General features: G+C 32.6%; 8 protein-coding genes across 13 annotated transcripts; 5 read left to right on the forward strand and 3 right to left on the reverse strand.

Annotated features, from left to right (window-relative positions):
- Positions 1 to 1324: 1324 nt before the first annotated feature.
- On the reverse strand, positions 1325 to 1876 carry LOC107261010. Its single transcript, XM_015717402.1, has one exon. The coding sequence runs from the start codon at positions 1874 to 1876 to the stop codon at positions 1325 to 1327; it is 552 nt and encodes a 183-aa protein (XP_015572888.1).
- Positions 1877 to 3322: 1446 nt separating this feature from the next.
- Positions 3323 to 4119, forward strand: LOC8258555 (17.6 kDa class II heat shock protein). Its single transcript, XM_002516062.4, has one exon. It carries the CDS (start codon positions 3508 to 3510, stop codon positions 3985 to 3987), a length of 480 nt encoding a protein of 159 aa, XP_002516108.1. The 5' UTR covers positions 3323 to 3507; the 3' UTR covers positions 3988 to 4119.
- A 1006-nt stretch (positions 4120 to 5125) lies between these two features.
- Positions 5126 to 6005, forward strand: LOC8258554 (17.1 kDa class II heat shock protein). The gene has a single exon (XM_002516061.4). The coding sequence runs from the start codon at positions 5262 to 5264 to the stop codon at positions 5739 to 5741; it is 480 nt and encodes a 159-aa protein (XP_002516107.1). The 5' UTR covers positions 5126 to 5261; the 3' UTR covers positions 5742 to 6005.
- A 779-nt stretch (positions 6006 to 6784) lies between these two features.
- Positions 6785 to 7568, forward strand: LOC8258553 (17.3 kDa class II heat shock protein). The gene has a single exon (XM_002516060.4). It carries the CDS (start codon positions 6887 to 6889, stop codon positions 7361 to 7363), a length of 477 nt encoding a protein of 158 aa, XP_002516106.1. The 5' UTR covers positions 6785 to 6886; the 3' UTR covers positions 7364 to 7568.
- A 232-nt stretch (positions 7569 to 7800) lies between these two features.
- Positions 7801 to 11946, reverse strand: LOC8258552 (25S rRNA (cytosine-C(5))-methyltransferase NSUN5). 3 transcript variants are annotated; one of them, XM_015717488.3, is made up of 12 exons: positions 11521 to 11944; positions 11317 to 11375; positions 11144 to 11200; positions 10891 to 11029; positions 10625 to 10710; positions 10417 to 10515; positions 9821 to 9874; positions 9381 to 9525; positions 9031 to 9092; positions 8713 to 8872; positions 8363 to 8524; positions 7801 to 8217 (listed from the first exon to the last, which is right to left on the reverse strand). In XM_015717488.3, exons 1-12 carry the CDS (start codon positions 11768 to 11770, stop codon positions 7991 to 7993), a joined length of 1500 nt encoding a protein of 499 aa, XP_015572974.1. In that variant the 5' UTR covers positions 11771 to 11944; the 3' UTR covers positions 7801 to 7990. The 3 variants fall into 3 exon arrangements, with proteins under 3 accessions (XP_015572974.1, XP_015572975.1, XP_015572976.1); XM_015717489.3 differs by lacking the exon at positions 9821 to 9874 and having other exon boundaries at positions 11521 to 11945; XM_015717490.3 differs by lacking the exons at positions 9031 to 9092; positions 9381 to 9525 and having other exon boundaries at positions 11521 to 11946.
- Positions 11947 to 15392: 3446 nt separating this feature from the next.
- LOC8258551 (probable WRKY transcription factor 50) lies at positions 15393 to 16703 on the forward strand. Of its 4 annotated transcripts, none has more exons than XM_025156847.2 (3): positions 15393 to 15704; positions 15883 to 16030; positions 16250 to 16703. In XM_025156847.2, exons 1-3 carry the CDS (start codon positions 15509 to 15511, stop codon positions 16371 to 16373), a joined length of 468 nt encoding a protein of 155 aa, XP_025012615.1. In that variant the 5' UTR covers positions 15393 to 15508; the 3' UTR covers positions 16374 to 16703. The 4 variants fall into 4 exon arrangements, with proteins under 4 accessions (XP_025012615.1, XP_015572929.1, XP_015572931.1 ...); XM_015717443.3 differs by having other exon boundaries at positions 15396 to 15719; XM_015717445.3 differs by having other exon boundaries at positions 15397 to 15704; positions 15886 to 16030.
- A 3003-nt stretch (positions 16704 to 19706) lies between these two features.
- Positions 19707 to 22439, forward strand: LOC8258549 ((S)-coclaurine N-methyltransferase). The gene is given in 8 exon segments (XM_015717389.3): positions 19707 to 20434; positions 20524 to 20629; positions 21009 to 21248; positions 21413 to 21512; positions 21592 to 21730; positions 21733 to 21809; positions 21985 to 22043; positions 22165 to 22439. Coding segments are annotated over 8 exon segments (1101 nt in total). The 5' UTR covers positions 19707 to 20247; the 3' UTR covers positions 22358 to 22439.
- Positions 22399 to 24481, reverse strand: LOC125369488 (uncharacterized protein At4g33100). Its single transcript, XM_048372156.1, has 4 exons — positions 24292 to 24481; positions 24085 to 24169; positions 23869 to 23975; positions 22399 to 22724 (listed from the first exon to the last, which is right to left on the reverse strand). The coding sequence occupies exons 1-3, from the start codon at positions 24396 to 24398 to the stop codon at positions 23874 to 23876; spliced, it is 294 nt and encodes a 97-aa protein (XP_048228113.1). The 5' UTR covers positions 24399 to 24481; the 3' UTR covers positions 22399 to 22724; positions 23869 to 23873.
- Between the last annotated feature and the right edge of the window lie 1536 nt (positions 24482 to 26017).

Consider the following 26017-nt stretch of genomic DNA (forward strand, 5'->3'; position numbering starts at 1 on the left):
CTTCCTCTCATTGACACCATTCTGCTGTGGTGTGTAAGTTGTCGTTAGCTGATGTTCAACTCCCTCTTTCTCATAGAACTCTATAGACTTTCCTAACTTGTATTCACTACAATTATCAGACCTTAATATCTTAATTTTACAGCCAGCTTGATTCTCAATCCATGTCTTAAATCTCCAAAACACTACAGCTATACTCCCTTACTTTTCAAGAAGTAAACCCAACACATTCTTGAATAATCATCAATAAAAATGATGAAGTATAAACTACCATTCAAAGAAGGTATGCTCATAGGGCCACACATATCTGTATGTACAAGTTGTAGTTTTTCAGTTGCTCTCCATGACTGACCAGATGCAAATGGTAGTCTCTTCTGCTTACCCTTCTCACAAGCTTCACAAACACCATTCTTTTCATGAATTGTAGGCATGTTCCTTACAAGGGAGAGCTTATGCATATCTATTAGAGAAGCATAATTAAAATGTCCTAATCTTTTGTGCCATAAAGTAGAGTCATCAATATAAGAAGAAGTAAAAACTTGTGCCTTAGAGTCTGTTTGTTGCCAATCTAATAAAAAACTCCTATTTTTCATCATGACAGTAATAAGTTTGACACCAAAAGAATCAAAGATTGAACATTCTTTGTCAATCTTTTTCGGGCAATTGGCCAACACTGAGTAGATTTTGGTCTATCTCAGGCACATATAGCACATCAGTAATAGACTTGATACCTGTAGGAGTTTGTATTGAAACCACACCTTTTCCTTGTGCTAAGATCTTATAGCACCATTGACAATCTTGACCTTAGGCTTGCAAGTTCTGTCTAGACTGGAAAATAAGCTTGAATCTGCTGTCATATGGTGAGTACATCCACTGTCAATGAGCCACACTTCATTGCTCCTCAAATCGTTGATATCTGCTGCTACAAAGAGACTTTCTCCTCCCGAGCTTGCTGTGCATCTGCCACTTGAGGTTGCTGACCTTGTTTCTGCTTGTTCTTGCAAACTTTTGCAATATGTCCCTTTTGATTGCACATTTTGCATTGAGCATTTGGTCTGTACCAGCAGCTTTTCTCTTTATGAGTTGCTTTATTACAATGTGAGCATGGTGGAAATTTCCCTTTCTTTCCTCCAACTTTGCTGCTTTCACCTTATTGTCTCTGCTTGTTTGAACCATTTCCAGAATGCATGTTGGTATTACACTGGCTAGCTTCCCTTTGTCTAGCAAAGAATGCCCCCTCAGTCAAGCCATTTTGCCTGTAAGCTCTTCGCTGCTCCAAGGCTTCAAGAGCATTGAGAAGTTCAGGCAATGTTATCCTTGAAAGATCTCAGGAATCTTCAAGTGAGGAGATTTTTGACTCAAATCTCTCTAGCAAACTCGCTAAGATTTTCTCTACAACTCTCTGGTCAGGAATTTCCTCACCAAGTATTCTGATCTTGTTAACTATCGTCATGAGTCTGTCAGTAAAGTCCTTTACATTTTCCGTCTCCAACATCCTCTCCATCTCAAATTTTCTTCTGAGATTGAGTGCCTGCATTTTCCTTGTTTTATCATTACCCTGGTACTCCTCCTTCAAATAATCCCAGATCTCCTTTGGAGTATTGCAGCATATAATCTTGTCAAAGATAACATCAGAAACTGCAGAATGAATGCAAGTTTTGGCTTTAAACTTTCTAGCTTTTTCTGCATTAAAATGTCTAATTTGAGCAAGAGTTGCATCATCTGTCAAAGGAGTTGGTTCTGTATCAGCTTCAACAAAGTTCCACAGATCAATTGCCAGCAGATAGCATTGCATTTTTACTGCCCATTTGGAGTAGTTGTCGCCAGTAAGAATGGGAGGTGGTATAATGAACAAACCATCAGCATGAGCATTTGCCATTTCTCAGAAAAGAAAGAAGAAGGAAGGAAGAAGATGTGCAGTGTCAAGTTTCGAAGAGAAAGTGATGAATAAGCAGAACGGTGATTCCTCTGTCTCTTTATTTTTTTAAAGAAACAAGTTGGTTATTTACAGATCCTTTAAGATCAAAGGGGCTCTGATACCATTTGTTAGTTTTCTAGAGAATGCAAATCAAAAAAGAAATGGAGAGGAAGAAGTGATTGCTGGAAAAACTTAACTTCATTAAAAGAAAAACCAGTATTAATACAACCTAAGCTATTAATGACAAACTTGGCAACAAGCACAAGTAAATTGAAAAAGCACAAACATGCATTGGCTGAGCTACGTTAATCCTACATAGCAAGGTTAAACAAAATGCTTAAGGAAACTACACTTATTTCTAGACAAGCTAGATACATGCAGCAATCAAGACAAAATAAATAAGACATAAATTCTAGCTAAAGTAATCATGTCTTAACACAACTTTGTCAATCTCCATATGCAGGGTGTCTTATTAGTCCTGATAACATTATGACCTCTGTAATAATTGCTGTAAGTATGGTAGTGTGTGGTTTGCATTGCTGGGCTTTCTTCTTGCGGGGCACTCTCTGATGCTCAGATTTATCAGGATTCCAAAAGGGTTTATTAGCAAAGTAAGGATCCTCAAATCCTGTTTTGCTAGTCTTAACGTCTCTGTTTTGTTGTATATATGAAATCTTCTTCCTCTGTATTCATATAAATGTTATGTCAAATTTGAGCTGTATAAATCTGTCTCCAGTTTTTTTGAATCAGAAAAAAATAAAAATTTAAATTTTCTTCAAGCAATCTCAGCAAGGAGTAGAGATCCTGCTTCATAAAGCTTTCTTGCCATTTTAATAATTTCGGCTCTCATGACATGTTTGTCTAACTTCCTCTCTTCTTTAATAAAATTTATCAAAAAAGAAAAAGTGAAAATACATGTCTAAAACTTTCCTAATTTCTTTTTTCCATCTTTACCAAGTATAAAAAGATAGAGAAAAAAACTGTGAAGAGTTCTGATTAATAAAATACTTACCTTTTGTATTATTATTATTTTAAATATGATACTTTCATATTTAATATATTTTAAAACATAAAAAAATGTTCTAGATACATTATAAGTAAAACAAAAATGTAAATGAATGAATTGCAGTAAAGTCCCATCCATTCCAAATTGTCTTCTCTCGGGTTCCAAAGCTCAGAATCAGAGAGAAAATCGCAAGACTGACCATATCTAGAATTATCCTAGCGTGACAATGCAGTGTTGTGGCCCACATAACAGACCAACTGGCATCGTTTATAAACAAAACACACCCACCAAAATGATATTTATTGGGTATGAAATAAAGACGGAACTTTCAATTGGCTTCTTGACAATTCTAGACACGACCCAACATTTCAAGAATTCTCTCTAATCCTATTTGTTTATCTTTCCTGTCTAATTGTTATATAAACATCTCTGCTTTAACCCCCCATTGGTTGTTCTACAAGTGAAGGCACATTTTCTTGATCTTGAAAACCCTTTATACTCTTTTGTTTTGAGCTACCTTTCTTGATCGTGAGCCCTCTTTCTTTAACTCTTTAGTTTGGAGTTGTATTATCTCCATTGCCAAGAGATGGACCTAAGACACTTCGGCTTTGACTCTCCTCTCTTTTCCATGCTCGAAGACATGCTAGAAATTCCTGAAGAGCACGACAAATACCGAAACAACCCGTCTCGTGCATATGTTCGCGACGCTAAGGCCATGGCAGCAACACCAGCAGATGTTGTGGAGTACCCAAACTCCTATGTATTCGCTGTCGATATGCCGGGAATCAAGGGAAACGAAATCAAAGTGCAGGTAGAGAATGATAATGTGCTTGTTGTTAGTGGGGAGAGGAACAGGGATAAAGAGAAAGATAGCAAAGATGGAGTCAAGTATTTGAGAATGGAGAGGAGAATTGGTAAATTCATGAGGAAATTTGCATTGCCTGATAATGCTAATATGGACGCTATATCAGCTGTTAGTCAAGATGGGGTGTTGACTGTCACCGTTGAGAAGCTGCCACCGCCGGAGCCCAAGAAGCCTAAGACAGTTGAGGTTAAAGTGGCGTAAGAGAAGAGAGGTTTATATGGAATGGACTTTGGTCACGTTGACAATTAATACATAGCATATAGTGTGTATTTGGTTTAATTGACATGTTTGTTTGTGGTTTGGATTTTGATGAATTTGGTTTGTTCCCGTTGATTTTGTTGCAGCCTGTCTTTCTTTTTCTTTCCGCCTTTCTTTTTTTTTTTTGTTTTTTAAAAAAAAAAAAAAATCGAACATCAAATGTACTTTCCAGTTTAGCAACGAAATAAAGTAATAACGTGAAAAGAAGAAAAATAATAATGTTTAGTCTTATCCATCCATCCTGCTCAATATTTCAACATTCATTTAAGTATTTACATCATTATAGGTTGCCGACTATGACATGAATGAACAATAGCAAATAAGATTTCGCATTAGAGTTATCTATGAAATTATTGTGGGGTTCCAAATTCTAATTCTAATCTTATTTATTAACTATTAAAACATTCCAAGTTATATTGCTAGAAAATTAGAAACTAAGATAATGGAATCACCATTTGAGGTTGGGGCTGGTGAATTTTTAAGCATCCATAGAGCCTGGGCCAGCTCAGGAAATGAAACAATTATGTCCATTATTAACCCATAAGCCCAAATGAGTTATGGTATTTCGTGCTAAAAATGATATGGATATTGGGTCAAATGACTCGAAATCTTATTTGTTCAATTTCTATTTGAAAATTTCAAAAATAAGTTTAATAGCTCTGCATGGATTTTTCTTTTAATATACTCCTTTTATATATAGAGATTAACCAAATATGTTTAGAAATGTGACCCACATAGTAGATGAGAAATTTCCGACAGTGCAAATAATTTTCTTTCTTTTTCTTTTTCTTTTTCTTTTTCTTTTTCTTTTAACAGACACGGAATACAACAAATATCGAGAACCTTGAGGTTCCACGAAGATGATAGATGCTTTAGTTTAGTTGATGGATGGAGAGTTTGAAATGTGAAATGTGAAATGCGAAAGCCAGGTAGATCTTAAGCTTCTCAGTGCATGACCACGTAGCAGGTAAACAGACAAAAATCGCCGACTGCTTTTACACTCCAGCTAATCTGGCACCTTCTCGCATTTCTAGTATACAGCCATCCAAGTAATCTCACATCTTATCTACAGACTCTCTCTGTAAAATATATATAAATAGTTATCCATCAAACCCTTCTTTATTTTTCTTCCTTGACTGACAACACCTAACTACGAAGGGAAACCAATAATCTGTTATATTATTTTCTTCCAATTTCCACCTCAAGAACTCGTAGCAATGGATGTGAGCCTAAGGAGCGCGCTTTTAGATCCCGGAATCCTAGATGTACTGCATGAAATTCTTGAAGTCTCAGACGAGACTGAAAAATCTCACCACGCGCCTTCGCGCACCTACGTTCGTGACACCAAGGCGATGGCTGCAACCCCAGCAGACGCCAAAGAATTGCCGAACGCTTACATGTTTGTGATAGACATGCCGGGACTGAAGGCAGACCAGATAAAGGTGCATGTTGAGGATGGGAATATGCTGGTGGTGAGTGGAGAGAGGAAAAGAGAGAAAGAGAAAGATCAAGGAGTTAGGTACATAAGGATGGAGAGAAGGCTTGGTAAGTACTTGAAAAAGTTTGTGCTGCCTGAGAATGCTGATTCTGAGAAGATATCCGCTACGTATCAAGATGGAGTGTTGACTGTGACTGTGGAGAAGAAACCACCACCTGAGCCCAAGAAACCTAAGACTGTGGAGGTTCAAGTTGTTTGAAGAAACATGCATGCATCCCTGAACTAGGGTTTTGTGAGTGATAACAGTTGTTTTTGGGTGTTTCTTTTTGGTATGTTTCGAAAGTTGTGTAATTTAGTCTATGGTTACCACCTACTTTACTAGTACTACTACGATTATGTATGGAGTCAGAACCAAAATAGATGTGTGTAGTAAATGTAAATCTTATGTTTGTATAGCCTGTGTTACGAAGGAATTAGTGTATGTATACATGTTTATGTTCGTTTATAATTTTGTTTCCTTGCAGTTGAAGTTCTTTATGCTTTTTGTTAATTACTTTGTGCATGAGTTTGCGATTACTTGAAGAATCCGTCAAGAGCGTGGATTTACTGGATGATTTGTATTTATCAGTAATCAGATCAATTTCTGTCTTTCTTTCTTTATTTCAGTTTATGATTGTCTGCGTCTCTTTCTTAACTTTGCTAATGGGCTCTACTTTTTGTTGAGAAGTAAAGACCGACTGTTGAAGGAGAATCTAATGGAGGTTTTCTCAGCCCAGTCCATTTCAGCCTAATCTGGCTCAGCTGTTTTCATTCCATCACTTGGAATGTTTGGTCCCAGATGGCCATTTATTTATTTTTGGCACCAAAGAAATAGATTCGTCAGCGTAATATAAATTTTCACTTCTAAGGGTTGTCACAGCGATCCCAATAATTTTTTCTTTTCTTTTTTCATTTAGTATGGCTCAAGTAATAGTCTATCGTTTTTTATTGTTTAATTATAATTAGTAAATATAATTTTATTAATTATTGTAATATAAAATATTATTATATGTAATTAATTTTAATATGAAAGAATAATAATTAAGAACATCCATATTTCTTAATTTGTATCTAAATTAGAAATAAATAATTATTTAGGTCGCAGAGAGCAGAATGAATATCCTAACCTTGTTCCTTAACGGGAATATTTTGACATGTTCTAAATTGTTCCACAACTTTCCGGACCCACATTAGAACAACATCCAAACGTCTTTAAAATTCCAGAAGTTACGCATTTCCCTCCAGAAGCTTCCTGTCCCATCACTATAAGTACCTCAAAGACCCACTTCGCAGATCATTAAGTTCCAGCTGAAAAAGAAAAGAAGCAAAAAACACTCGGAAGTTCCTGCGACCAAGAAAAGGAAAATGGATTTGAGGTTAATGGGCATCGATTCACCGCTCTTCCAAACCCTCCAACAAATGATGGACATCACCCACGGCGATGAATCCGACAAGTCTTTCAGCGCTCCAACACGCACTTACGTGAGAGATGCAAAGGCAATGGCATCAACTCCAGCCGACGTGAAGGAGTATCCAAATTCGTACGTGTTTATCATAGACATGCCAGGGCTAAAGTCAGGAGATATCAAGGTGCAAGTGGAAGACGACAATGTGCTGTTGATTAGTGGTGAAAGGAAGCGTCAAGAAGAGAAAGAAGGAGCCAAGTATGTGAGAATGGAGAGGAGGGTTGGCAAGTTTATGAGGAAGTTTGTGCTACCTGAGAATGCTAATACCGATGCTATTTCTGCTGTTTGTCAAGATGGGGTTTTGACTGTTACTGTTGAGAAGCTGCCTCCTCCTGAGCCTAAGAAGCCCAAGACCATTGAGGTTAAGATTGCTTGAAGACGGGTTGTGCATCTGGGGGACCTCTGTTGGATCGATTATGAAAGATATCAAGTAAGATTTGGCGCTATGTTTGTTTTTCTTTTCCAATTTTCTCGGTGTGTGCTGTGCTGTTTTCGAGTGATGGTTTGGCTTCTAGATCGAGGCTATTATATAGTAGATATGTTATCATAGATCTCAATAAAATTAAGGGCTTTTATCGAAATATCTTCCTCATCTTCTCCATGAAAATAAGAACGTCAACAAATGCCTCACCTACTTACTATTAGAAACCGTGAGAGAATAATAAAATAGAAAAGATATAATTCATTCGTCTATTTTCCTATTCATACTGGTTAATTAATATTGGACGCAAGAGTAAATCAATTTGATTTTCAGCTCAATAAGAACTTGCAATGCTCTCGAACTTAGTAATTCATTCCCAGAAGAAGAGAACAAAAGTCAACTGGCTAATTGTAGATAATAAGCTTCAAAACAGAGCTTCAACAGACTAATGGGGGACGATTAACGCAAGAAGGAAATAACAAACAAGTCAAGCCCAAAAAGAAAAGAAAAATTGCAACATATCATTTGTTTCAATATATATGTGGAATTCTTCTTCTGCTGCGTCTAACTTAATCTGCAATATCAGTTAAGCAACCAAAATTTGGATACTCTATTAAAGAGTAGAGGCATCAAGAGTTTTTTCCTATTCACATGGCTTTTCCTTTTAAGCTTATATTTTTCAGTTGCCAGAGAGACAGGAACATTTTTGGGTAGTTTCCCCGACTCATCAACAGTGCCTTTCTTGACAAAGAGAGCAATGAAGAAGCCTTCTTTGTCCTCAACTGGATCTGTTCTAAGTAAATGCTCAGCTGCAAGAATGAAAAGAAAAAGAAAAAAAATTAGTGCAAAAATGCAAACATTCGAATAGGTACATAGCTCTACAATGCATTCCTTCGTCCCTCCCCCTCCCCGCCTCTCCTCTCCAATAATCATTTATTACAAAATAGAACTTACAGCCCTCAAAAACAGAGAGTCCGCGCCGATGCCACTGAGGAAAGGGCGTAACCAGCTGAAACCCATGGGATGCAGCAATAGGTAGGATTGATATAATGACATCTTCATTTTCAGTTTGGTTGATAGAGCATGTGCTGTAAACTACTCTTTCAACTGCTGGAACTGCAACATATTATTTTATTAGAGCCTACTGAGTGTACATTATAACAAACACCATAACCAGCCTGTGATTGAACACCCAATCACTCTGGGTATGTTCGGGTGCTGTGCATTTTAAAAGCCCTAAGCAAAGACCTCGAGAAAGAAATCGCATGTTTAAAACACTCAAATGTGAAAAAATGATAACATACAAGATAATGCATGGGCCAGAGCCTTCTTTTGAAAAGCCGCAAGCTTCTTCAGTCTTTCCATATTATTGGGATCAGTAGCATGAGACGGGAGTAAATGGTCTAATCTCTGAGCAGCAGTCCCGGATCCAGAACAAGAAGGATCTAAAAGAATAGCACGGATCTGCGATGATGCATTTCCTTATTAGGAGAAGAAAATACATATGGAGAAAGGAGTGTCTCTTGGATTTAACTTCAATACAAAATCTAGGCAAATACATATGCAGAAAGGTGGTGAACTAAACTATGGCAAAAACAAATGCTACTGTCATGGACTATTACCTTGGAGAAAGGACTGTCTCTTGGATTTAAGTTCAAGAAATCACAATGACGAACTTCAATGTCTATAAGATAGGTTAAGGCTAATCAGCTAAAAAGCATAGACAGCGGATGAGAAGGCATTTCAAGCATAGCCCTAAACAAAATTCATGGACCATGCAATGCTAAAATACAATACAGGCGGGCACGACCCATTTTGATCATCATTCACTCCTGTAGATAAGAAACCAAGTAACGTTGGAAGCATATGAAGAAGTCTACAACTGTTAAAAGCCAAAAGATTTTTGACCGACAAACATGGAGATAATAACATGAAAAGCACTTCAAAAATCAGAAAACTATGAGCAGGATACTAGCGGCACCAGAGAGTCTGACAGTGTCTTCTAGACGCTTAATCCTGTCCTTATTCAATTCACATGCTATAATTCTACCCTTTCCTCTCATGAGTGCAGCAACATGGACAGTTTTGTTTCCTGGAGCTGAACATGCATCAAGAACCTTCGGAGAAAATTAACCATGCAGGTTATAAACTCACATTAAGTGGTGTAGTTCTTTTGACAATATTCTCTTTGCACGTCACCAATAGTAACATATTAGACACATTAGATATTTTGTATTTTTAGTGAACTCACTAATTTTTTTCCAACAGTCCTCAAAGTACATGGAAGAACCCAGGATTGTAATTATTTTATTGAACATTACTGTCAAATCACAAAATGTAAAAGCAATAACTGAGACAATGTGATAAGTAGTTGTCATAGTCAAGTAAATAATGAAAATTTCCGGAACACACCTCCCAACCAGGTTTAGGATCAAGGGCTACTGCAACCATTGAACTTGCCTTTCCCTAGAAAGTAAACAATCCCAGTGAAAAGCAAACAAAAAGTCTAAAATAAACTTTATCAACAAACCAAGGGAGTTAAAACAACAAAATCCAGTATGACAAAGAAGAATCATAATGCTCTAACACAGACAATAAGGAGCTCAAAGATATTTTAAGGTTCTCAATTTTATGTGTTAAGCCCAGTATGATGCTGGTTCTGCCGTTTACTATGCAAAAAAAAAAAACAGAGGTACCATTTATAGGTATTTGTCCAACATACAGTTACAAGGTCTCTAAGCCTCCATATCCCAATATTCTTTTATTCAGGTGGTTCAAATTAGCTTCCTCTTATATTTCGTCAACCTTTACTCTTAAAAATTCGTCCAAAGTGATTAGTTCATGGTGGTCCTACATTCTCCCCACATCAAATGATTAGTTCATTTAACCTTCCTTGCCTCCCTGCATTATACTTATGTTTCTATAGAAGGAGAACTGGACTTAACATTGTTTTAAGAAGAAAATAAAGAATCTAAAAGAAATAATGTTACACTGGAATAACTTCATACCTGGACAAAGATGCTACCATCCAAAACCAGAGGATGATTGTGTAGATCACTGTTGGGAGGCAGTACAAACAGGTTAGGTACCATGTCATCCTTCTGTACCTACTCAAACACAACAAACAAAAATCGTATCATGCTCCAATGTTCTTATAAAATAAGGATTTTATTCACAAATCACCCGCTAAAACCTCACACAGGTTGCAGAAAGTACCGTGAATTGTCTTCCTAGTTCAAGTAAAGCAGAATCAACATCTGATTTTAGAGTATTCACACGAACGTAACAAGGTTTTGAGACATCTGCACCAGACATTAGCAACTAAATGTAGGCAGTGCTTTAATACATCAAAGAAGGAATTTTGTAAGCATCTAAAGAAAGCAAATAGTTGCTAGGTAAAAACTAACGCTCAATCTCAGTAGGTTCAGAAGGAACAAAACTAAAGAAAAGAGACAGAGTGAGAAACCAGAATGAATACAAACCAGGGGGTCGATAAAGAGCAAGCAAATCATCAATGGTCTTCGCTTTCTTCCTTACTAAAACCTTTGCTAGAGCTCTCTGAAGATCATTTTTCCGGCGCAAGAGAAATTTCTCGACATCACCAACAACCAATGGGATTTCCTATATAATCACATTCCACGCCAAAACAAACAAACCAACAACAGTCAAGATTCCTCTTGTTCACTTCACAAACTTGAAATGAAATTGAACAAAGAACATACGACAGTCACACACCTGACCAAATAGAATGTCATATGCGACTATGTACATCAGTTCCTCTTTTTTCTGCAACTGCAAACAAAAAAACAAAAACAAAATTCAACATCCCCAATTGCTTTAGCCAAGTAATAGCAATTTCAAAATAAAACCCACAATTCCGAGGGGGGAAAAAACCCCTTATTAACAACCTTAGAGTGGGTATTGAGTGCACCAGCAGACTCCAATACATCCTTAATAACAGGTAAATCTGAAAATACAGAATTCCAAAAAAAAAGAACAATAAATCTTTAACATAATAAAAATACTTTATTATTTTATAATAACTGTAAAAAGAAACAAACTTTATTATATCTAAGCAAAAACCCATTAAAAGAAGAACAGAGACAATATACGCTTTAGGGTTTGGCAAACAAGGGCAAAAGTAGCCCTTTTGTTCCTAACAGAAGGACTATAAACGAGGGATTTGATTGAGCCAGTAGCTCGACGTTGAGCGTGGCCTTGAAGAACTCTTTTTAAAACGTTTGCAGCTTCTCTTCTCGCATAAAAGCCTGACCTCTCGGGTCTGGTTAGCTGCCGGGTCTCAGATTTCCCGGCGGCTCCTGATGGTGGTTTAGTATATAACATATTCTTCTTCTTGCCCATTCCTTTCTTTTTGGGGTGTCCTTGCTGGTAGCAGTAAGCAGGCAGTGCAAAGTACGAGATCACTATCGAGTATTGAGCAATGAAATTGGCCGGTTATAGTAAAGATCCGAACGCCGTCGTTTCCTTTTAAATAATGCGAAAAATATAAAACCATGTGGAAAACAACAAAAAAAAAGAAGAAGAAGAAGATATTGATACTTCTATGGCAAAGTAAACTGATTAGCTCCTGAAATTTTAATTTTTAACTTTGTTTTCCTGAACAGAATTAAATTTTAAGTTTTTAAATAATTTAATTACACAAAATATTTATAATTCTTAGAACTAATCCACTTTTAGTCTAATATTGAATTTTTCATTGTTAAAGCGGTGAAATTATCGTTTTATGATTTAAAAATATTATTTTATATATAAAAAAATACGAGTTGAAAGAGATTAAAATAGTTTTTTTTTGTAGTTTCGGATGAAGTTAATTTTAGAAATATAATTGTTACATTTTTTAGACTTTTAGAGATGTATTAAGCTACTTTATCAATATATTATCTATTTTTATTTTTATTTTCTTGAATGTATGTAATTGCCACAAATAACCAGATACAGCTTTTGGTTTACAATGTAAAACAAACAATTCATGTTATATGACACTCCTATATATGTCTTATTAATTTCATAAAAGTAGACACTTTTTTTCTTTTAAATCACATAAACTCTTAAATTTTTATATTTAGTTATTTTAATATTTTAATATTTGTTTAATTTAATAAATATTTAAATTTTATTTTTATAAGATTTTAGTATTTTTAATTTTCGATTTAATTTAATAAATTCTTAAATTATATTTTTATAATATTAAAATATTAATATCTAACACATGTAGATATATTAAAGGAAACTGTATGTTAAAAAATATTTAAATATTATAAAAAGTATAAATTTAAATTATATTAAAAATTAAAGTATTTAAGTGTCCAAATAATTAAAGTTTAAATGCCTAATATATCTATTTTATCTAAAAAGAAACCATTACAAGGGTGCTTTTGTTCTTTCCTTTTGTCAAAAGCCTAAAATTGCATCTCACCGACCATTCTTATAAATTTCACATATTATTTTAATTATATTAGTCAATGAGTAATCTAATCGGTACCTTTTGATTAGTGAAAATCAGAAAAATATAATGTATCATCTAATATTGATAAACTATAGGATGTGCTTATTTTTAATTTCATTAATTAGAATTCTTCTTTTTGATTTCTTTTAGTTTGCTATTGACCGACTTGTTAAAGCAGGACTTATACAAATAAAACAATAAAAATTATATCATCTCAGTAATTAAAGTATTAACCCTGCATTACGATTCCTCATTCATATAATTAATATATTGACTTAGGACATTCTGACTGTTAAAAAAACAAAGAATTACAGTTACCATTTTTAACATACAGTTGGTAGTTGCATGCGACTTCCCGGAACAGGGTATTGTTTGGAAGCGAGCGAACTGATGTTGATGTTTGCCTAAGACAACTTATGTTTAAGTTTTTAGTGCCCGTAACAAAGAATTGATCGGTGGACATAAGAGAACAAATTAAATTTCCTTCTACAAATGGAAGTTACTAATGAATTTCGGGGTACTAATTAAGTCAAGGCGGTCTAATCTCATCTGCTTCTAGCATTGAAGAAGGGTCTTAATTGAGATGACGTAATCATCTCGTATTTGGAATTTGAAATTCGTAGTCTCCTGTCAAAGGTTCCCATACGTGGTTTCCATTAATGACATTCGAGACACAAGTAACCGCTCATTTAAAATTATATAAATTCGATCTCTATTAAAATATATTATATATTATTTAAATTCATTTAAAAAATTATTTTTATTATTCAAACATGTTTCAAATTCGAATAAAAATATTTATATATTATTCGGATTCCATAAAAATTCGTTTAATATATATAATTATTAAATAAATTTTATAAATATTTAAATAGATAACGGATACCTTATCCGTTAAATACATACTTATATAAATATTTAAATAATTAAATAGATATCCATTTATAATAATTAAATTTCAAAATATATTAACAAAAACTAATAAAATTAAAAAAGTTACAAATTTTTAAACAAGAGATTTTAAATAAAAATTTATAATTTTAATTTTTCTTATTATTTTATTTCATGCACATAATATATATGTATTATTTAAACGATTATTGGGTACTGGATTCAGATATTCTATATCCGTATCCATTTAAATAATCAGATTAAATAGCGGGTATCTAAAGGTTCAAATCCGAACAGAATTTAAACCAGATACAAATATTAAAATTTAATTTTAAATTTATTCTAAATTCGTTTATAACTATCCGTATTCGTCCTATTAAAGTTCGGTCGGGCTAGGTACTCAGAAATACCTATCCCACTGTCGATCTCTAATCATACATTTTAATGAAATAATCTATATTGGTTATAAGAGTCAATTGACTAGTGTCATGGATAATTATAATAAATTTAGTTATTCATGGTAATGGGTGGACTAATTTGAATTTGAAAAACTGAATAGTATCAAACTTGTATGAATTGAGGATGTGATTAATTAAATTATCTCAAAATCAATTAATTTAGAAATGAAAATAGAGTGAAAAAATGTTGAAGCTAATATATTTTTCATTATCTCTTTTTCTCTATCAGTAGATGTAAAATATGATTTAGAAATATATGTATTAAATATGACTCTGAAAAAATAAAATAAAATAAAATTAAATTAGAGTTTACTTAAGTACATCATATTATAGAAGTTATTCTTTTTCGAAAGATAAAGAAAATAAAAAAAGATTCATGTTCAAATAATACTTTAAGGAGTACATAAAGGTCTTAAAATAATTGAATACCAATTTTTGTGAGATATTATATTAGAAAAAAGAAGAAGTGATAAAACAAATTTCATATTCAGAAATTTTAGATAGTTTTTTCTTATTTCTCTTTAAATTTTTTGTTAACTTTATCATGTTTTATTTTACTATTGCTTCATCAAATAATGTTAGCTGATATGGAGTAGCTAATTTATAATATAGCCTTCTTTTTATGAATAGTAGCATTGAAAAGCTCTATTTCTTAAGTCGTTATCAAAATAAAATTGGGATGAATGTTTAAATAAAGTTGGTAATTTTGAAGCATATATGTGTCTACGAATTGAAAATGTAATCTTCCTTTCATATTTTGTACTGAAAATTCTTTTAGAAAAGAAGAAAAGAAAAGGAGGAGGACATGTTCTTATAAATTTAGCAATTCTCACATAAGAAGCTAATTTAGGATTAAGGTTCAACAACCCATTCGGCTTATATATAACTCTCAAAATTATTAGGACTACAAGTGTCACTTTTGACCGGTTGGTTGATATCACTCTTGCCCGTCGGGTAAGGGTCGGTCTAACCACGAGGTGAGATCCAATGTTTGATTCACATCAAGTCTACCCTTTAAGTCATCCTTCGTCATGCCCCACAACCTTTACAAGTTTAAGATCGATGACTAAATGGTGGGTCCCTTATTCTTGTTCCAGGTCTCTATGCATCAACATTGAAGTTTCCTGCAATGTCGCAGGAACCACATCAAGAAGCCGCCTTACATTACATATACAGCTATCAAAGGACCATATATATGTATGTATGTACATAATACTTTCAGCTTTATTAATCCCATTGCAAGAAACAAAAAATTTCTAGCTTGCTGCTGCTTAGTAGTAAATTATGTCTCATTATTCTGCTGGCTCTCAAGAGAGTGACTATGGCGACCCGACCAATTTTGAGCTCTCAGAATTCTTGATGTTCGATGAGTGGATAGAGGATGCTAATGATCAATCATCTCTTCTTTCTGGCTCTATCCAGAATCCGGTTTATCGAGCACATGTTGTCGGCGAGTCAGGTGGAGCGATAAGCCCTTATGGTGAGCACAGCAACGGTAAGAGAGCAAACTTGTTGCATATCAAGAAGTTGTGACAGCTAGCTCTCAGTCAATGATTTATGTACTTGATAAGCATACATATATATACATGATTGTTAACTTTGTATCCAAAATTTACAGGCATGCCTCCTGAATCCTGAATTGGTTGCTTGTGTTTTAGCAGGAGAGGGAAGAGAAGGCAGCAGGGAGAAGAAGGGTGTTAAAGAAAGGGTGGCATTCAAGACAAAATCAGAAATTGAGATACTGGATGATGGGTTCAAATGGAGGAAGTATGGCAAGAAGATGGTCAAGAATAGCCCAAATCCAAGGTATGCATGTACTCTTGAGCTTGGAAAATTATGCATATAGAGCACTCGATGAAAGGAACATTCCAAGTCATATATCTATCTTCACCAAACCTATTCCATGCACAAAACAGGATGAATGCACAGGTTTACCCATGTACAATTAAGTAGTAGAAAGAGTGTTAAGTAATAAAATCTAGCTAACTAGCTTCAATTTTGTGATACAATTATGTAATAAAACAGGAACTATTATCGGTGTTCGGTTGAAGGCTGCCCTGTCAAGAAGAGAGTAGAAAGAGATAAAGATGATTTAAGATTCGTAATAACTACCTACGAAGGCATCCACAATCATCCAAGCTCCTGTTAATCCTCAAGTTTTATTATTAATTGCTGCTTTCATTATGCGGAGTTTCAGGCTAGCTTGCGCAGTCGCACTTTTTAACCATATATATGTAATTAGCCTAAGGACGATTTACAGATTAAGAAATATGGAATTATCTTTGTGAGACTATGAAGTAGACCTTAATGAATACGGTATAATGAGTCTACTCATCGTCGTCCCACTTCTTCCCTTTCTTTAAGCTAGCATTTGGGACAATCCAGGTACGAATAGAGCTGTGAAAATCAAAGCAAATAATTAATAGTTTAGCAGCTCTATCGGAGATAATTATTATCAACTTTATATTTAGTTGCTAAATTCTGATTTATTTTGTTTAGAGTGTTTATCAATCATATACTAACACATTGTATTTTTAGTTTATCAATTAGTGGCGGAGGTAATTAGATTGGAATAAAAAAATTATATTGAATGATTAAAACAAAATAAATAGGATTGAATAAATTAAAACTAAATATAAAAGTAGAATGGTTTGCTCTGCTTTATGGTTATAAATAATTTGAACAAACAATAGGAAAAGCAGAAAAAGAAATTGGGAATCAAAGAGGAGTATATAAAGTGGTCTGCAAGAAAAAGAATTTGGAATTAGAGAAAAGTATAAAAACAGTGAATGGAGTTGGTCAATAAGGCATGAAATTATTTGCTTCTGGTGAGAGGAAAAAGAAGCAGGTAGTCAATTAGTCAATGAAGTTCAAAGAAAAGAAAAAAGGTAGTGAATGAAGTAAAATGTGATATGTAGGCCACTGCTGCATCAAAGTTTCACTTATGATACTAATCTGATCATGATTGCAGCAGATAGCATATGTCATTTTCTTTTAATCCATACGTTTCTTTCAAATTTTCAGAAATTAATTATTAATCCTGAGAGAGCATCAATATTAACTCAGTAGTATTGAGATAGTTTTCAGAATAATTTGGAACCTACTTCAAGTTTGATTGAAAGAAATGATGGTTTGCTTTATGCTTTATTTGGTTTCAGTGGAGAGTGGTAAAAGCCAATATCAAGTAAGTTAATGGCTTATTGCTAATGACCAAGAGCCATTGCTTGGAAACCAATCTAACTAGCAGTGGTCATACTAATTGACAGGAGAATTGACCCAAAAGCTGTCAAATGAGAAAGTCTAAGACCCTAATTAATTCTGTTCACTTCCTAATATTGTCGTACACATTGTACACAATTGAAACTATCATATAAAATTATAAAATACGTCAAGATTTGAATAAGATAATACATGTCCTATGAAATGAAAAAAATGTTAGAAAAAGAGTATCGCTGGCATTTTTTTTTGTAGTATTATATATATTATTTAAAATAAGAAATCTTAATTTTTAATTTTTTTAATCACGAAAAAAAAACTGCCGGGGGCGTGTGATCATAAAGATGATATTTTAACAACTACATTCTTATAAATAAATAGACATTAATTGATTAATGGATATTTTTCATTTCGATTTAATAAAGAAATCGTAAAACTAATGCAAAAATGATTTAAATCAAAGTAGTGGCAGAAATTGATATTCCAGCCCGAAAAGCAATTTTATCTCAAAAACTAGCTTCAATCAAAATTAAGTTAACAAGAATTTATTTATTTTATATATATTTTTTTGAAAAAAGTTGAGTTTATTAATCCAAACAGATTTCACATCACATCAAATTAAAGAAATGCTCCATCATAAATAGGAGCAAAAAAAAAAAAGAATTATTTTACAACCCAGCAAAAAGAATTACTGATAACTCATTCTCATATAAGAAAACACAATTAAACAAAGGATAAATAGAGGAAGTGGTTTCGACCAAACCCCCTCAAACATACTTTATTTTTCTCGAAGTACTTTAAAAAGAAAAAACACTCATTGAGTGTTTTCAAATAAAGACCAAAACCTAAAACTCACTAATCTTTTCGAAAGAAAATCTGAAAAATAAAGCAATATCTTGTAATTTATGATATTTCATTTATCACCAAATATTTTTATACTTACATAAATAAAATATATATTTTTAAAATCGAGATACCTAGAGACTTATAAATCATTTATTTTTGGCGAGTAGGTTTAGATATATTTTTAATTTAATTATATTATTATTAGATAAGCCCTCACCTTATAAGCAGTATAATTCTAATGTCAATACCATACCACAAAGATATAGTAAAATAATTGACTATATATATTTTTATGTTGAATTTTTTATTAAATAATTATTAATTTTGATGATGATAAACTCATTCACTCATAACAGTTTATTCTTTCTTTTGACATGATTTAATAATTTTTTCTAACTTGTAAAAATTGCATAAAAAATTATATGTGAAATAATTATATGTCATAATTAAGGTGTTAAAGTTGTAATATAATATTTTATATAAAATATTTAAAAATATTAAATTAATTTAATCTCTCTGAATTAAAAAAATAGCTTAAAATTCATATAATATGTCATATAGAAGAGAGAAAATAATGTTAAAATATTAATTTATCTAAAGCGTTTTATGAAAAAAAATTCATGAAAATGGAGGGATGTAAAATAATTATATATCAAAATTAAGGTGTTAAAGTTATAATATAATACTTTATATAAATAGTAAGAGAATATTAAAATGATTAATTCTCTAAGGATTAAAAAAATAATTTAAGATTCATACAATATGTCATGTAAAAGAGAGAAAACAATGTTAAAACATTACTTTCATACATATATAATAGATATTTTGGTGATTTGGGCCTCCAAAATAGTTATTAGTGTAAATAATAGTTAAAATATCCACATGGCGAGTTTATAAGTTAGATAATGTTCCTCCTAGGAAAGGTGAGGGAGTGAGTTGGGTAAAGCCTCCCGCTGACTGAGTTAAGTGTAATACAGATCGCTCTGTGTTGTTGGACAAGACTGCAATCAGACTTGGTATGGTTATTTGGAATGAACATCTGAGTTAAGTGTAATACAGATGGCTCTGTATTGTTGGACAAGACTGCAATCGGATTTGGTATGGTTTACTTGGAATGAGCATGGCATGCTATTAGCTTGATCTTCTATAGTGATTTCTAGTTGTTTTGAGACGGAATTTACTGATACTCTTTGCCTTAAAGAAGCATTATCCTGAAGTAAGCATCTTTGGCTATCATCGAGACGAATGCCAAACTTGATAATTCGAAATTCGGTTGTCTTATTTATTTTTATAGGTTATTAGTTTCGTCTTACTCTAACGGCAGCATTGGATTTATTAGGAAGCAAGCCAAAGAGTCTGCTTATATTCTGGCACAATCAGCTCGTTCTTTTGCTAGCCCCTCTGTGTAGTTTGAAGTTCCTGATTTTCTTTATTCTGCGTTGCAGAATACGGGTTGCTTGAATTTTTAATGCAATTTGTTTGATTTTACATACTGTAGAATACGTTTGCTCAGGAGTTAATCATGATCATCCACCAATATTATGGTGAGTGATATTGTTTTAAGTTATTCACGCATGTAATCGATTTGTTTATATATATACAAATATCGTACGCCAGGCAGGCCAAAACAAGAAAAGAAAACAGATAATTAGGCCGCAACATATATATATTTGTTGAAATGTATAGAAAAAGTTAGACATAATTGAATGTGATCATTCCACGTAAAGAAAGAAAGAAAGAAAAAAAAAAGTAATGCATTGCGTACCCATAATTCATTGCATTTCCGAAGGAGATGGGAATGGAAACAGCTACCATATCAATTTATTAATCCAATCAAGTCTCATCTAAATCTACAAACCAAAAACAAAAGAGATAAAAGAAACTACAATTAACAAACTACTATTCCTACCAATAGTAAGTAGTTTGATTGGTTTTGCAGTGGCCTAGAATCCTAAACGTTAATGGAGGGATTCATGCAGCTACCTTATGATGCTACAGTGAGTTTCATGTTAGCTTCACTTGAACGTAATTTGCTATCGGATGCCTTTATAAGGAGGCTTACTCGCTTGCTCTTGGCTACCCGTCTACGCTCCGGCCATAAGCCTTCATCTGAGCAACAGCTCTCTGACCATGTCCATTTCACGCGTTGTAATTGATTTCTTCTTTTCTTTTTCTTTGGCTGTTGTATTCAGAATGTAGTTATCAATCGGTTTTGCTTTGGGCGTTGTGTTTTGTAGCTCTAAAAGAGATGCCTATTGCGATCAAAACTGATAAGCCTAAAACTCAAAATTATGAACTGCCAACCTCTTTCTTTAAGTTGGTTTTGGGCAAACATTTCAAGTACGGTAATTTTGCTATTGCATTTCATATATTATTGCTTTATACCTATTTTGTTTCTGAATTTGGGCCACAAGCACCCCTTTTGCCTATTCGATCTGTTCTTTACCTTAGCTATTTTGTATAGAGCCTTTGATATCTTTCTCTCCACTTATGATGGCTTTAACTCCGTAGATTATCTTTTACTTCAGTATACAAAACAAAATGTAATCTTTTCCTATATTTTCCCTTTGCCTGTTTAATATTTCTCACGTGATGTGAAAAATTAGTCACTCTACATTTCTACTGATATTACTGCGTAAGGTTTCTTGATGAAAACGGTCATACTGAAAGTTCTTTATCTTTGCTAATTCTTAAGCTGATATGTTTATGTATGAAATTACTGCAGTTGCTGTTATTTTTGTGATAGATCAAGCACATTGGAGGATGCTGAGAAATCAACGTTGGAGCTCTACTGTGAGAGGTCACAGCTAAAAGATGGACGCAGTGTCCTTGATATTGGATGTGATTGGGGAGCACTCTCTTTTTACATTGCCTAAAAGTATAGCAATTGCAGGATTACTGGTATTTGCAATTCAACAACTCAGAAAGCATCCATTGAGGTGCGGTGTCGTTATGCTCCTCGGCACATTAAGAATTTAATTTTGCCTGCATTTCAAACAGTAGAAATTCATGGTGTTGATTAAAACAATACAATTTACAAGTTATATATTTTTTAGGGAAACGTATAAAAAATATACCTTCGGTTTTGTGTTTATTTAATTTTAAAAAATATACCATTTTTTGTAGGGACCTTCAGCTGCAGAATGTAGAAATTCTTGTTGCAGAAACTAGCACATTTGAAATGGACGCGTCCTATGACCGTCTATACTCCATTGGAATGTTTGAAGTTAGTATTTTTCATGCTAAACTACAGATAGCATGGTTAAAGCTGACATAATCTAATAGTTAAGTTTACCCTCTGACAGCATATGAAGAACTATAAAGATCTATTTCACAAGATATCCAAGTGGATGAAACAGGATGGCCTTCTTTTTGTTCAATATTTCTGCCACAAGACATTTGCTTGCCATTTTGAGGTATAGTTCATCATAATTGTAAATGCCTGCTGCAAATTACTAGGTATTTCTTCACTGGAGGAACAATGCCTGCTGCAAATTTGTTGCTCTATTTCCAGATTTGCTGTGCATCTGCATATCTGATTGTTTTATTCTTTTCCTTTTAAAGCATAGACGTTTCTGTCTCCGAACAACAATTAATAGTTCTGCGCATGCAGACAAGAAAAACACACCGAGGAAGAATATGTAGTTTGATGTTAGCTTTTTATAGAAGGCTTCTTCTTACAGAAAATTTACTTGCAGGAGGATGTTTCTGTTGTCAACCATCGGCTTGTGAACGGGAAACATTATGCACAGACAAGGTGCGGATGAATAATCCTGCAATTTAACATAGCAATAATGCCAAAAAGAATTCTTGATCCATCACCCTCCTATTCCGGGGTGAATTGACCATATCAGTTTTTGAGATTTTGATTTTTGCAGTGAGGAGTGGCTCAAAAGAATCGACTGGAACTTGCATTCAATTAAGGCAATAATGGTGTCAACTTACGGCAAGGATCAGGTTCTCAAGCGGACCATATATTGGAGAACATTCTTTATAGCTGTGGCAGAACTTTTTGGATACAACAATGGAGAAGAATGGATGGTTGCACATTTCCTCTTTAAGAGAAAATAAAGCCTTTTCCGGTTGGAGATATCATGTGGGAAGGTGACAAATAAGGCTAAGGCCCCATTGGAATAAACAGTATATTTCATCACCCATGTATGGAGTAAAGATCTCCATATCAAATTCCACATCTGCAAATTTCGGATTTTAGCCCCTAAAAAACAGAATAACAGAGGTTTCCACCACCAAAAATCTCACTCCTATAACGTATAAAACAATTCATATGTAGGTTATACTCTCCATCTACGCTACAGAAGGTATTATCTCTTGCAGAATAAAACCAGAACTTGTTTAGTTCAGATTCATGTGCCGCTCTACTGAGTCCCGCCACATGTCAACATAATAACTCAAAATCAGATTTGATAAATGTAATTCCCTGAAAAGGAAAAGAAACGTAACTATTATCAGTCAATTTACCATCAATAACCAGTTTAATGTCTATGAATAGCAGAATTTGATGATGTGATAGACTTTTTTGTATGGGTCCAGAGATGCTTAGGGCAATGGGAATTGCACAAGACGCCAGTATTTCAAGTAACCACCGATTGTACTGATTATGCTTTAACTTGAGCTAAGTATGACAATTTCTTAGGTTAGAAACAATTCGATTCAGATTTAAGTATGTCTAGCCAAACAGATCATCATACTCAAATTATTACTCAAGGAGTTATCGCCATTCACATCTTAAAGTGAATACAGAAACCCAGTGATAACACAAATAAGAAACAGAAACATGTGGAACTTCCCAACTATCGGAGGAGGTAAAATTAGAAATGAAGCCCAAACTCCCATAAATACGGACTTAGACAAAAGAATTTGAGAAATGTGATAAATCAATAACTTTTCTAGGAGAAGCACTAGAAAATCATCAAATATGGCATTCGATACGGCAAAAAGTGCGAATGAGATATTTCATATTCTTCCTAACTAGATGACACTGCAAAACGAATTTGGCAAACAGAAAAATTGGAAGACATAACCCACTATAACAATTACAGAAGGAGATTGTTAATAGAGATTTGAGCTGCTTAATCCTATTGCACATCTAAGCATAGCATGAGTGAACAGCAAGAACAATCAAACAAATGAAACCCGGCCTGCTTCTCGCCGGGTGAAATAGAAAAACTAGATTGCCTTTAACTTACAACTCCTGCATCAATCTTTTTATCCTAAAGTGTAATCTGCACTAACACCGGTATATTCAGAAAAACATCTATGAGAAAGAAATAAATAGAATTAGACAAAACCAAGAATTACTAAATCAAGGGAGTATTAAATATAAAAAGAGCAACAGGACCAGGGAATGGAAACCAGTTTGCCATGTACTAGCAACATCTAAAGTGCAAGCAGTCTATTAGCAGTAACATTTCTATAAAGTATTACTTTGAGAAATTTTAGATCTTCAATTCAATTCCAACAAACAGTTCCTATAAAACCCTTGCTGCTTAGTATTCATATTTTACAAAAAATATAGCAATTCTAAAGCAATAGATTCAAAATAAATAAATAAAGATAAATACCTTCATTATCGAGAAACACCAGTCGCACCATCAATCGGGTTTCCCACATCAGCTGGGATGATTTCAGCTTCCAAGAATTTACTCAAAAGCTTATCATCCAAGTGTTCCTATTAATTATATTAATCAAGAAAAAGAAAGAATATTAAAGGAGACAATCACAACAAACAATTTCATTAACTGCAAATTATCATTAAAAGCGTATGTAGAATATCATACAGAGAGACAAGCTTTGTATTTTTGCCACTCAGAAACGCATTCCTCTTTATCCCATTGACCCTTTAGAAACTTCTCTGAGTACCATCTTCACATATTGTAAAAAAAAAAGAATTAAAGATTTAAACTTTCTCAAAGATTTAGGATTTAAGATAGGTTTAAACAGATTTTTAAAAATAAATATATAAGAAACGAAAAGAGCGATCGTACCTGTTGAAACAATTGTGATAAGCAGCTCTCAGATGGGCACAAGGGGATGTCGAAGTTGAAGAAGATGAAGAAGGTGCAGCCTTTTTTTCATTTTTAATAAAACCCATTCTTTCATCGCAGAAGACGTGTCGCCTTTTCTTTCTTTTAACTTCTTTCCCTCGTCGCCAATTTTGTCCCGTCACGCATTACTATTATTCTTACTTGCCACATTTGTATAAATAACAACAAATATAATAAATACAACAATAAATAATATATATATATTATATTTATTGTATTTTTAATAATCAATACATGCTCATTATTTTAAATTAATAATATGTATAATTAGTATATAGACAGAATTATATCTTTGCATTAAAGAATTTTTTGGAAATGAAATTTGAATTTGATGTTGAATTATAAGGATATATTTCTACTATATTTTAATTTTTTTTTTTAAATTATCTACTTTCTTTTTATTTAAATTTTATTTTTATGATTACTTCATTTTCATATAAAATAATATATCATTTTTCTATATTAATAGCTATTATTTTTCTAATTGATAAAGTGTGAATTATAATAATCTGATGTGCGATTACAACTCATTAAGTTTTCTTTAAGAAAAAAAACAAATCGAGTTTAAAAGTTTCAATAGTTATAATTTATAGGAAAAAGATTATACACAATGAAATTTATAAAATTTCTTTAATATACATGACATATTTCATATTATTGAATATAGTTTTACAGTGGTTAGTACTGTATGATAGTTAACAATAAAACCAACTTAGCATTAAGAATTTGAATTTTACTAGTATTAAGAATCTAAATTTTACTAACTCAAGTGGAAAGAGTACGAGCAAATAGCACGCTTATATGATGAGTATAAAAAATTAATTATTTTATCAGTATAGTCTATATTAAAATATTTTATTCTTTTATATAAATATGTGAGAATTTAATTTCACTTAGAGGGAGTTGCATTAATTCCATTAATGTGGGTATTTATTATGTTTTCATAATAAATTTGTGTAAATGATGAATTTTGGAATCTATTTATATATATGTTTACTTTTTGACATATAAATTTTTTATTTTGATATGTGTACTTGCTTTTGACACATAGAATTTATTTAAACTTATGTGTAATCTTATAATTTTTTCTATTAATTTATTAATATATAAGCTACATTTCTTATTAGATTTTGACTTCTAAGAAATATTATATTAATTATATTTTAATATTATATTAATTAACAAATAGTTTCATAATAAGATAATAATACTAATTTTATCATAAAAACATATTAATTATATTTAATATTATATTAATTAATAAATTAGTTTTATATTTAAATAATAATTTTAATTATAACTAATAACACCCTAAAGTATATTTTTAATATTATATTAAATAATAAATTAAATTTTTAATTATATAATAAATTTTTAATTCTAGAAAATAGTAATATCAATTATATTGATGTATTAATTTATATAACATTAGAATTAATTAATGAATAACTTTTATATTAATTTAATTTTATAATTAAAATAATAATAACGGTTGAATAATGTATAAATAAATAATTAATATAAAATTATTTATTAATTAATCTTGATGTTATATAAATTAACATATCAATATACTTGATATTACTATTTTTAAAAATTAAAAATTATTTTATATAATTAAAAAATTATTTATTATTAGATATAATACTAAAACTATAATTTAGGA

Source organism: Ricinus communis, chromosome 3, assembly GCF_019578655.1.
Source record: "Ricinus communis isolate WT05 ecotype wild-type chromosome 3, ASM1957865v1, whole genome shotgun sequence".
NCBI lineage: Eukaryota > Viridiplantae > Streptophyta > Magnoliopsida > Malpighiales > Euphorbiaceae > Ricinus > Ricinus communis.

Excerpts from the sequence above, each read along its gene's own strand:
- LOC8258552 (XM_015717488.3), bottom strand. The coding sequence starts at position 11,770 with ATGGGCAAGAAGAAGAATATGTTATATACTAAACCACCATCAGGAGCC. Across the intron at positions 11,030-11,143 it reads ATGACATTCTATTTGGTCAG|GAAATCCCATTGGTTGTTGG; the intron begins GTGTGTGACTGT and ends GTGATTATATAG. Across the intron at positions 9,875-10,416 it reads ATGGTAGCATCTTTGTCCAG|GGAAAGGCAAGTTCAATGGT; the intron begins GTATGAAGTTAT and ends TTTACTTTCTAG.
- LOC8258555 (XM_002516062.4), top strand. The coding sequence starts at position 3,508 with ATGGACCTAAGACACTTCGGCTTTGACTCTCCTCTCTTTTCCATGCTC.
- LOC8258551 (XM_015717443.3), top strand. The coding sequence starts at position 15,509 with ATGTCTCATTATTCTGCTGGCTCTCAAGAGAGTGACTATGGCGACCCG. Across the intron at positions 15,720-15,882 it reads TTATGGTGAGCACAGCAACG|CAGGAGAGGGAAGAGAAGGC; the intron begins GTAAGAGAGCAA and ends CTTGTGTTTTAG. Across the intron at positions 16,031-16,249 it reads AAGAATAGCCCAAATCCAAG|GAACTATTATCGGTGTTCGG; the intron begins GTATGCATGTAC and ends GTAATAAAACAG.
- LOC8258554 (XM_002516061.4), top strand. The coding sequence starts at position 5,262 with ATGGATGTGAGCCTAAGGAGCGCGCTTTTAGATCCCGGAATCCTAGAT.
- LOC8258553 (XM_002516060.4), top strand. The coding sequence starts at position 6,887 with ATGGATTTGAGGTTAATGGGCATCGATTCACCGCTCTTCCAAACCCTC.
- LOC125369488 (XM_048372156.1), bottom strand. The coding sequence starts at position 24,398 with ATGGGTTTTATTAAAAATGAAAAAAAGGCTGCACCTTCTTCATCTTCT. Across the intron at positions 24,170-24,291 it reads TATCACAATTGTTTCAACAG|ATGGTACTCAGAGAAGTTTC; the intron begins GTACGATCGCTC and ends CAATATGTGAAG. Across the intron at positions 23,976-24,084 it reads AATACAAAGCTTGTCTCTCT|GAACACTTGGATGATAAGCT; the intron begins GTATGATATTCT and ends TATAATTAATAG.
- LOC107261010 (XM_015717402.1), bottom strand. The coding sequence starts at position 1,876 with ATGGCAAATGCTCATGCTGATGGTTTGTTCATTATACCACCTCCCATT.